This window comes from Cheilinus undulatus, linkage group 16 (genome assembly GCF_018320785.1).
Source record: "Cheilinus undulatus linkage group 16, ASM1832078v1, whole genome shotgun sequence".
Classification (NCBI taxonomy): Eukaryota; Metazoa; Chordata; class Actinopteri; order Labriformes; family Labridae; genus Cheilinus; species Cheilinus undulatus.
In genome coordinates, this window is record NC_054880.1 from 5,419,687 (window position 1) to 5,431,867 (window position 12,181).

General features: G+C 44.2%; 1 protein-coding gene across 1 annotated transcript; it reads left to right on the plus strand.

Annotated features, from left to right (window-relative positions):
- Positions 1–822: 822 nt before the first annotated feature.
- LOC121523497 (mucin-5AC-like) lies at positions 823–5,767 on the plus strand (the record flags this gene model as incomplete). Its single annotated transcript, XM_041808415.1, has 3 exons — positions 823–2,169; positions 2,971–3,090; positions 5,171–5,767. Coding segments are annotated over 3 exons (2,064 nt in total), but the record flags the coding sequence as incomplete, so codon positions are not given.
- Between the last annotated feature and the right edge of the window lie 6,414 nt (positions 5,768–12,181).

Consider the following 12,181-nt stretch of genomic DNA (forward strand, 5'->3'; position numbering starts at 1 on the left):
ACAACCACAGCTGCCCCAACAACAACCACTGCAGCCCCAACAACCACCACTGCTACCCCAACAATCACCACTGCTGCCCCAACAACCACCACAGCTGCCTCAACAACCACAGCTGCCCCTACAATAACCACAGCTGCCCCAACAACAACTTCTGCCCCAACAACCACCACTGATGGCCCAACAACAACCCCAGCTGCCACAACAACAACAACAGTTGCCCCAACAACCACTTCTGCCCCGACAACAACCACAGCTGCCACAACAACCACCACAGCTGCCCCAACAACAACCACAGCTGCCCCAACAACAACCACAGCTGCCCCAACAACCACAGCTGCCCCAACAACCACCACAGCTGCCCCAACAACAACCACAGCTGCCCCAACAACAACCACAGCTGCCCCAACAACAACCAGTGCTGCCTCAACAACAACCTCAGCTGCACCAACAACCACTTCTGCCACAACAACCACCACTGCTGCCCCAACAACAACCACAGCTGCCCCAACAACAACCACTGCAGCCCCAACAACCACCACTGCTACCCCAACAATCACCACTGCTGCCCCAACAACCACCACAGCTGCCTCAACAACCACAGCTGCCCCTACAATAACCACAGCTGCCCCAACAACAACTTCTGCCCCAACAACCACCACTGCTGGCCAAACAACCACCACAGCTGCCCCAACAACAACCACAGCTGCCCCAACAACCACAGCTGCCCCAACAACAACCACACCTGCCCCAACAACAACCACAGCTGCCCCAACAACAACCACAGCTGCCCCTACAACAACCACAGCTGCCCTAACAACAACCACAGCTGCCCCAACAACCACTACTGCTGGCCCAACAACAACCACAGCTGCCCCAACAACAACCACAGCTGCCACAACAACAACCACAGCTGCCCCAACAACCGCAGCTGCCCCTACAACCACCACAGCTGGCCCAACAACAACCACAGCTGCCCCAACAACAACCACAGCTGCCCCAACAACAACCTCTGCCCCAACAACCACCACTGCTGGCCCAACAACAACCACACCTGCCCCAACAACAATCACAGCTGCCACAACAACAACAACAGCTGCCCCAACAACCACTACTGCCCCAACAACAACCACAGCTGCCCCAACAACAACTTCTGCCCCAACAACCACCACTGCTGGCCCAACAACATCCACACCTGCCCCAACAACAACCACAGCTGCCCAAACAACCACAGCTGCCCCAACAACCACCACAGCTGCCCCAACAACAACCACAGCTGCCCCAACAACCACCACACCTGCCCCAACAACAACCTCATCTGCCCCAACAACAACCACAGCTGCCCCAACAACCACCAATTCTGGCCCAACAACAACCACACCTGCCCCAACAACAACCACAGCTGCCCCAACAACCACAGCTGCCCCAACAACAACCACAGCTGCCCCAACAACCACTTCTGCCCCAACAACCACCACAGCTGCCCAAACAACAACCTCATCTGCCCCAACATCCACTTCTGCCCCAACAACCACTACTGGTGCCCAAACAACAACCACAGCTGCCGCAACAACAACAACCACAGCTGCCCCAACAACCACTTCTGCCCCAACAACAACCACGGCTGCCCAAACAACAACCTCAGCTGCCCCAACAACCACTTCTGCCCCAACAACAACCACAGCTGCCCCAACAACAACCACAGCTGCCCCACCAACCACTTCTGTTGCCCCAACAACAACCACAGCTGCCCCAACAACAACCTCAGCTGCCCCAACAACCACTTCTGCCCAAACAACAACCACAGCTGCCCCAACAACCACCACAGCTTCCCCAGCAACAACCACAGCTGCCCCAGCAACAACCACAGCTGCCCCAACAACAACCACAGCTGCCCCAACAACCACCACTGCTGCCCCAACAACCACCACTGCTGCCCTAACAACCACCACTGCTGCCCTAATAACCACTACTGCCCCAACAACCACATCTGCCCTAACAACTACTACTGCCCCAACAACAACCACAGCTGCCCCAACAACCACCACAGCTGCCCCAGCAACAACCACAGCTGCCCCAGCAACAACCACAGCTGCCCCAACAACCACCACTGCTGCCCTAACAACCACCACTGCTGCCCCAACTACCACAGCTGCCCCAACAACAACCACAGCTGCCCCAACAACCACAGCTGCCCCAACAACAACCACAGCTGCACCAACAACCACCACAGCTGGACCAACAACAACCACTGCTGCCCCAACAACCACCACTGCTGCCCCAACAACCACCACTGCTGCCCCAACAACCACCACTGCCGCCCCAACAACAACAACAGCGGCCCCAGCAACAACCACAGCTGTCCCAACAACCACCACTGCTGCCCAAACAACCACGTCTGCCCCAACAACAACCTCAGCTGCCCCAACAACCACAGCTGCCCCAACAACAACCACAGTTGCCCCAACAACAACCACTTCTGCCCCAACAACAACCACTTCTGCCCCAACAACAACCACAGCTGCCCCAACCACCACAGCTGCCACATCAACCACTGCTGCCCCAACAACAACCACAGCTGCCCTAACAACCACCACTGCTGCCCAAACAACCACGTCTGCCCCAACAACAACCTCAGCTGCCCCAACAACCACAGCTGCCCCAACAACAACCACAGTTGCCCCAACAACCACAGCTGCCCCAACAACAACCACAGTTGCCCTAACAACCACATCTGCCCCAACAACAACCACTTCTGCCCCAACAACAACCACAGCTGCCCCAACCACCACAGCTGCCACATCAACCACAGCTGCCCCAACAACAACCACAGCTGCCCCAACAACCACAGCTGCTGCCCCAACAACAACCTCTTCTGCCCCAACAACCACCACAGCTGCCCCAACAACCACCACTGCTGCCCCAACAACCACAGCTGCTCCAACAACAACCACAGCTGCACCAACAACAACCACAGCTGCCCCAACAACAACCACAGCTGAACCAACAACCACCACAGTTGGACCAACAACAACCACAGCTGCAGTTGAAGCAACAACAACAACTGCAGCTGGAGCAACAACTACAACTGCAGTTGGAGCAAGAACAACAACCGTTGCTGGAGCAACACCCACCACTGCAACTGGAGCAACAACCACAACTGCAGCTGGAGCAACACCCACAACTGCAGCTGGAGCAACAACTACAACCGTTGCTGGAGCAACACAGGGAGCAACTTCTGCCCAAGGTGCAACTTCTGCTCAGGGAGCAACTTCTGCTCAGGGTGCAACTTCTGCCCAGGGAGCAACTTCTGCTCAGGGTGCAACTTCTGCTCAGGGAGCAACTTCTGCCCAGGGTGCAACTTCTGCTCAGGGAGCAACTTCTGCCCAGGGTGCAACTTCTGCTCAGGGAGCAACGACCACTGTATCAGCAGTATCAACAACACAAGCTGGTATCTCAACGACCTCCTCCTCAGCAGCTGTCAGGCAGACAGGTTTCCTTTTAGTCATTGCTGTTCTTACAGCAGTTCTTTGGCAATAATAACTGGACTACAACTATAACTGGACTTAATGAAACCATACTTTTGACATTCAGAAGGTCAAACTTGCCAACTGATGAGACCAGAGATGTTGATATTATTTATTGTTACTTAAAGTGTTTATTCTTGGGATTTTATTTTTTTAAAGATTTATTTTATGGGCTTTTCAGTGCCTTTGTTTGACAGAAGAGGACAGTGGATCGAGTCAGAAATGGGACGAGAGTGGGGAGAAATGTGCAGCAAAGGGTCACAGGCCGTATTCGAACCCAGGCCGCCTACGTACGTGGGTCGCCTGTTAGACAGCTAGGCCATCTGCGCGCCCTATACTTGTGATTTTAACTCTTAGTTAGGAATGACCTTATATCTGTTACTGGTGTTTTCAATAAGCCAACATGCTTTTCTAACAGTTCTAATGTCATATTCTGATTAACTCTTCCCACACCATGGTATAAAGCTTTTAGCATCGACACAGAGCTAGTATGACCCACAAACATTGAGCTTTTCTATTGCCTTTAAGATCATATTTTCTAAGAAATTTATAAATCAGTGAGGAGGTTTGTGTTTCATGCTGTGGTGATTGCCCCCCCCCCACTCGGAGGAAAGTACCGCCCTCCTCTGGTGATCTTCTCAACTACCAGCTGAGATGCTGGATAACTGAGTGAGTTACCCTGTTGACTACGGTCTGGAAGATTGATGGTTTTAATCCCAGTCTAAACTTTGGGGTAAAAAAGTGCCTGTAATATCATGAGTGCTGCATCCATTTCCTGAGAGGGGTGTGGTCAGGGGCGGAGTCAGACAGCTAATTACAATTTAAATCCACAGACACAGAAAAGGCTGGTTCTGAGCAGGGATGAAACAGAGGGGCTTTTAGACATGCAAAAATTCTATACTGGAGTGTTTTTTCAGCAGAAAACTTCACAGGCATGTTTTGGGGAACTCTGAGAACTATATAAACTTGTCTTAAATGGGTAAAATATGTGACCTTATTATTATTACACAGGTATAAGAGTTAAAATCAAACAGAATTTTTAAGTGTAGGGAAGTTTCCACAGTGGGTTGTAACCTAAAAACACTAAGTTAACCCAAAACAAATGTATGAGTAAAATTATGTTGATATAACTTTAAATGCTACGTATCTGCTACTAAACAAATGCTGTTTCTTCAGTCACCTTTTTTATGTGATCAGTTGCTTCTAATGTTTGAGTTCTATTAACTCATCTGGGACTGCAGTGTAATCATTTCCACTACTTAAAACATGTGGTCATTATATGTTTCAACAAACATTCTGAGTATGTTGAACTTGTTCTATTTAAATTGTAGTTGTGAAGACATATTTTTACTTTCTGATTTTTCATGTCAGAACAAGACATGCCCCACCCGTGTTGAGGTGCAGCGTTAACTGACTCTGACAATGTCGGTCAGGAATCCATCAGCCAAAGACATGCCTTTGAGCATTATGACTATATGAACGTCTATATACCAAAAATGACCCAACAACCACCATCAAAGCTGCACCAACAACAACCACAGCTGCCCCAACAACAAGCACGGTTGCTCCAACTCCAACCAGAACTTCCCCAACAACCACCACCGGCTGCAACCCAAGCTTCCCAGGGTGTATTTCCATCTTCCCAGGCACCAACTTCAGCCCAAGGTTTAACTTCTGTCCAAGGAGCAACTACAACAACAGCAGCACCAACAACAACTACTACTGTAACTACTACAACAGCAGCACCAACAACAACTACCACTGTAACTACAACAACAGCAGCACCAACAACAACTACCACTGTAACTACAACAACAGCAGCACCAACAACAACTACCACTGTAACTACAACAACAGCAGCACCAACAACAACTACCACTGTAACTACAACAACAGCAGCACCAACAACAACTACCACTGTAACTACAACAACAGCAGCACCAACAACAACTACCACTGTAACTATTACAACAGCAGCACCAACAACAACTACTACTGTAACTACTACAACAGCAGCACCAACAACAACTACCACTGTAACTACTACAACAGCAGCACCAACAACAACTACCACTGTAACTACTACAACAGCAGCACCAACAACAACTACCACTGTAACTACTACAACAGCAGCACCAACAACAACTACCACTGTAACTACTACAACAGCAGCACCAACAACAACTACCACTGTAACTGTAACGGGACTCTTAACTTTGGACTCAGTGAAACCAAACCTTTGACACCTAGATAGTCAAGGCATTCTGTTGATTGATGAGACCAAATTTTTGATTGTATGTATTTATTTTTTGATATGAAGTACCTATACTTGTGATTTTTATTACTCTTTGTTCTGGAATTATTTTTAACTGTGAGCGGTTTTTCTTTGGTTCAAGATGATCCTAAAACAGACCTCATGTCCCGATTAACTCTACCAATAAATGTGTGATACAAACCCGTTAGCATCCACACAGAGCCATTATGAGCCACAAACAGCTTCTTTTTAATGTTTACACAAATAAACAAGGAAATAAGCTGATAAAACGTTCTCTTTCTTGTTGTGGTGACTGCTCTGTTCTCTGCATTATCTATGAATCAGTATTGAAACTATTAAAGTATGACAAGTTAATCTCATGTTTTTGTGTTTTGTACTGTCAGTGAGTAATGATCAGATTTAAATGTTAATGTTAACCTTTTAGTGGACAGATATTTAACTGGACTTCCTGTGCACCTAGCACATTCACAGATGCTGATAGATAGCCGTAACACTGGTAACAAGGGAAATTATCCACTGCACATCGAAAATGACAATGACAATTTCATTATCTTCCTGGTGCGCTTGTTTGGGATGCATTTTTTAAGTTTTCCCACTTATTTGGAGTCAGCGGGACCTACAAAGTTTAGAATCTCAGCCTTGTTTGTAAACAAGAAATAGTAAAAAAAAAAAAAAAAAAAAAAAAAAAAAGGCCAAAAATGTAGTGAAGGTCCTGTTTTTGCAGAAATATTGCACTGGATAGGTTTTAGAGCAGATATTTAGGCTTTTTGGTGATCTGCTGGTCAGTTGGTCAGTTGTAGGGTGGTCTTCATTCAGTAAGAAACAGTGTTGGAGTCATTCTTATTGTTTTTTGATAATGAACATCATTTCCACAAAAAAATCTGAATTTCTTTAAAAATTTCCTGACTAAAACCCATACAAATTCTGCTTAAAATTTGTTTTAAAAATCCAAACTTTATTTTTAAAGTATTCTATTCAAAATACCCCTGTAATGGCCAAAAGCTTTAAAAAAACTGGTTTGTCCTTTAACCTTTCCTTGTGTTAATGTTTAATCACAGTTGGGATGGGAACATTGTCACAGCATCCTCATTTTACACGTAAGCTTTCAAACACTTACAAAAAAGAGAGCTGATCCAAATTTGTGTTGTTTATTAAAAAAAGAAAATACAATAAATGAAAAACAAAGATTGTATTCTTAACTAATAAATCACAGCAATCAGAGCCTGCGGGCAATGATAATATGCCTCCTATGCAGGACCAAACCTGCCTAAATTAAAAATAAATAAATAAATGAAAGTAAAAATAAAATAAAATAATCAAAAATTTAATACAAAAAAAAAAAAAGATATAAATGGAAATAAATACAAAAATAAAAAATACATAAATAAATAGAAGTAAAATTAAATACAAAATTAAAAATAAAATTCTAAAATTAAATATAAATAAATGAATAAAAGTGAAATAGATACAAATATAAATAGACAGAATTAAATATCAATGAATAAATATAAGTGCTCTGCTCTCACAATGATTTATTTCATGCTGCAGACGCTGGCAGCATGAAATGTAACGCAAATAGGGGGGCTATCCTAGGTGCGTTGAACTGGTTGACTATTGGTTGATCAACATGTGAGTGCAGACATCGTCTGCTGTTCCAGCCGCAGAGTTATAGAAAGGATGAGTGACAGAAATCAGTGGGGAATGACCATTAAACATCTTTATTTCAACTGAAAGTGCTTTTTCAAAAAAGAACTACATCTTAATAATGTTAACAGCTGTCAGTACAGATCCTCAGCTGATAAAATACGTGTACAGAGAGTCGTAACTTAATATCTGAATATATCTGGTCGAGAACAGTTTATATGACAAAATATGAAAGTTTAGAACTCAACTATGAGAATTCGCCACATTAAAAATAAAATAAATGTTCAGTTGGTGTTAAAATCAAGCTAGATTAGTCAGAAATTTAAAAATTACATTTAAATTCCTTAAAATGTTCAAAAAATCCCCCCCAGAATTAAAAGCAAAATTTCCCAAACTTTCTCAAATTTCCAAAAAAATACCTTAAGATTTCATGCAAACTTCAAATCAAATTCCCAAGAATTACAAAGACATTTTCTGAATTTCCATGAAAACACTAGAAAGTTCCTCCCAAACAAATATCCTGATTTCTTACTAAAAGCCAAGTGCCCAAACATATACAAAAATATCCACAAAATTTTGAAGAAAATTCTCAAATAATAATAATGATAATAATCCCTTAAAAATTCTGGGCTAAACTTGACAGGAAACTCAACATTTCAAGCAATTTGTCAAACTTCAAAAGACATTTTCACCAACAATCTCAAAAATTCTAAAAGGAGAAGCTACTTCTATGTTGTGGAAAAGCCTATATTTACTACGCTCCTATGTAGGGTTCTGGGCAGGTAAGTACACCAACATTATATCACCATTGGTGGCCAAAGTCACAGCCCACAAGATAAGACAAGATATCCCTTTATTAGTCCCACGTGGGGAAATTTTAGATTTACAGCAGAAAGAGTGGTGTAACCTGACACGCCAGATGGATTTGCTTCACACATCCATCTGGGAAAGCTTCAATAGGAAACGTCTGAGAAAAGGCAGAGGATTTGAGAAAAACTCGGAAGTGTGATTGGATGAACGTTCTGTCACATCTCTAAGAGCCAATCAGAGCAACAAAACACGTGACGTAGCCGCTATCGAGCTGCACGTGCGCAGCTACTGAGAATAATGCGAACCATGGCGACTAAAGACATGTAAGTACTCGACTTTTGTCATTTTGAAAAGAGAACAACTCACTGCTGTTCTTTGTTCTTCTTTTAACGAAGAAATATCGTCAAGTTCCGATAAAACTGGCGCTTTAGCAGCATCCATGCTAATCTCTTCCGTCATAATTGCACCAGCCTCTTGTTGCTGCTTCCTAACATCACGACTCTGCTGCGCCAGAAAGTACTGCCCCTCATCACTGATTGGTCCTGTCACTTTCTAACCGGGCCCAAACGGTACAGATGGGAGCTTTGCAAGATGGATTCGCCAGTGCAAAACAAGGTTATTGAGGTTATTGAGGTAATCAACAAAGGATGTTCAAACAATCTTTCCATCTTGCCATTCATGCGCCGCCTAACCTGACACCCCTCCACGCACTCTTACATACAGCTCACATGCCAGGCCATTCCTGGCGCTCCTTCTTGTTTTTCATTCTAGAGATTCAAGTCCTTGGCCCCACAGGCAGACATCCATCCAACGCCATCTCCTCCCTATTCGGACCTGATATTCAACAAATAAATCCCATGCTAAAACCTCTGCTAAGCAGAGCACAAAAAACCACCATCAGCAGCCTCTGCCCCGCAACACTTTCATCACACCGGACTGCCTGGAAATGCTTTCAAAGCTTTCACAAAAAAAAGCACAAAATTCAATTTCCTTCCTTCAAAATCCTAACCATAATCTGTGTCAGTACCAACACTCATTCAGTAAAGTCTCTTAAAACACAAACCATCACAAGCTACCTCAGCGGTGTCAACTTTTTCTTGAAACTCCTCGCTGCGACCCCGGTCCAAGCCCTAGCCATCCACAAATAACCAACCTTCTCAAGAGCCTCAAACGGCAAGAATCCTCTCCTAACAACCCTCGTCTTTCCCTAAACCCAATCTGCATCCACGCCTGCACCCCGGATATGGCACTCCTCTAACTGCCTTTCTACGAAGCTTCACCTCACTGACTCTTCACTTTGGCCCTCTTGCATTCCTGACCTGTCTAACTTCTCAGAAGACGCCATTGTATTCTATCTAAAACAATCAAAAACACATCAGTCCAGCCCTCTCATACCAATTTTCCACTTCCAAGGCCAATCACATCAAAGTCCTTTCAAACCCCTCACCAACTACTGCAAACATCCCAGAGTACAACATCCTCAGCCCCACTTTGTGTCACGGAGCTGGGACAAATAGCCTCAGGTTCTTGGTTCCTCTCGCTCCAACAACCCGCCACACACCCCCATCTCCTTGTCTCTGTCTGCCTCTCTTGTAGGTATATAAAGGGTTCGCCATGCCAGGCAGCCATGCCATTGTTCCAGAATTCTAACATAATTCACAAGTTTAACCAATAAAAAAGACAAAAAAACCCCCAAAACAAAACAAAACAAAAAAACATTTTTTGTATTTGTTGCTAGTGAAACAAAGACTAGTCACCTATGATGTCACGCAGAAAGACTCCATGCGATCATGCTATACACACACTGAAACCAGGGTGGGTCAATGTGACCTTCCAGGACAACAAAAGCAAAGTCCAGACGAAGAAAGCCCCAGGGTTAAGTGAGCTGTCCTATTATGATTACCAACAAAAGCCTGTGGAACCGGTAGGACCTGGGTCTGAGCCGCTTCAGAATAAAACGTGTCTGAAACATTTAAAAGGTCATTAGACAGGTATACCCATGTGTGGCTCTCATCAAATAAAAATTAGCCCGTTAAATGTTTACAGCGGGCCTTTACAGTGTACAGAGGTAGTTCTTCTCCATTGATGCTATTTGTCTTTAAACTGTTTCCTGCAGAATGAAAGAACTTCTCTGTTAAGCAGAGCGCGTGCACTGCGTGTTTGGCACATTGAGTTGTTTTGTTTTCACTGCAAAAATAGTCCAAGATACTAAATCATTCTGTCTGACAGAGCAGGAACAGCACAGACAGATGCTTCTAAAGTATGATTTTATTTTATTATTGTTAAGAAGGGAGAGCGAGCGTATGGATGATGGAGGGATAGGTGGTGGAAAAATAAAAGACACGTGTCCTGATATGATTCTGTTTGTCTGTGAAGTGTGTAATGGTCGTAAAATTCCTCCTCCGCTTTGTTGGTTGAATGTCTCCTTTAATAATACACTATGTCCGTGTAAGGGTGTGTGTGAGGTGTGTAGCTGCTGATTATACCTGTAGTTATTATACCCTGAACATTCAAATTGATAACATCGATTTATGCAGCAGGAATTTTAACGCACTGTAGTTTAGTCTGATGATAATGTGTTTTATTAACCTGACATGCCAGATGAAAATCTTTACAGGCCAATCAGAGCAACAACACACATGATGTTGTTGCCCCTACTGAGGAGTAAACTCCATAGAGAGCTGCATAACGCCGCGAACCATGGCGACTGTAGACATGTCCGTACATGACTTCTATCGTTTTTGAAAAGAAAACAACTCACTGCTGTTCTTTGTTCTTCTTTTAACAAAGAAATGGCGTCAAGTTCTGAAAAAACTGGCGCTTTAGCAGCATCCACGCTAATCTCTTCCACCGTGACTGCACTGGCCTCTTGTTGCTGCTCGCTAACGTCACAACTCCGCCACACCTGAAAGTACTGCCCCTCATCGCTGATTGGTCTTGTCACTTTCTAACCGGGCCCAACTGGTTCAGATGGGACCTTTGCATGATGGATTCGCCAGTAAGAAACGCGGAAACGGGTTTATCCATCTGCTTTGCGATGTTAGAGAATATTGTGTTTGGTCACTGTTTTCCTTTGTTTCAGTTTCTGAATCAAACAAAATAAAAAAAATATCGACTGTGCCAACATGCATGCACTTCACTGCAAACTCAATCCGAGTTCTCAGGCTTCTTTTCTTTTTCTTTTTTCTGCCTCCTCTGTCATTGTGGTAAGTTTAGTAATATGACTGGAGCAAATTCTTTAGTAGATATGGCGCAACAAAGGAGCAAATAGTGGGCACAAATCTACTTTGGGATATGACATATACATGGCCCAGTATCCCATTTTGTTTTGAGCAGCAAAACTGGGTTTCTCAGAACTGTAGTACTGTTACAGTTACTGTTACGTCCATGTATACACAGTCATTGTTTTTATGGACTTTTCCACAGTCTCTTTTGTTACTGAGTTCTCTCTACCTATAATATATATATATTTGCTGGTTAATGGCGTTAACGTGCTACATTAACATGAGACTCTTATCGCACGATAAGAAAATGATCGCACAGTAATCTATTCACTAAAGGAGCTTACATTCACACCGCTGAGCACATGTAGTAGCCTCCAGTCATTGGGGAGGAGAGCAGGGGTTTGGGTCTGTTGTGAGCAGGCTTATGCTCCGCTGAACTGGACAACATCTGTTTTTAATGAAAGAGTGGATGCTTGGGTGTGTGATTACAACCAGTAGTCGATATTACATGTTGTTTGCACATAAGCACAAACCAGAGGTTGCGCTGGGACAGAGCGCCGTATCAGCTTTATGACATCATCGTAAAAACTAAACTTCTTTAAACAGCACGGCAGTTTGTTCACATCTTTCCTCAATAAAGGGCAGAAATCATCAGAATCCAGTCAATAAACGGTGTGCTGTGACTCACCTTACAGATGAACACT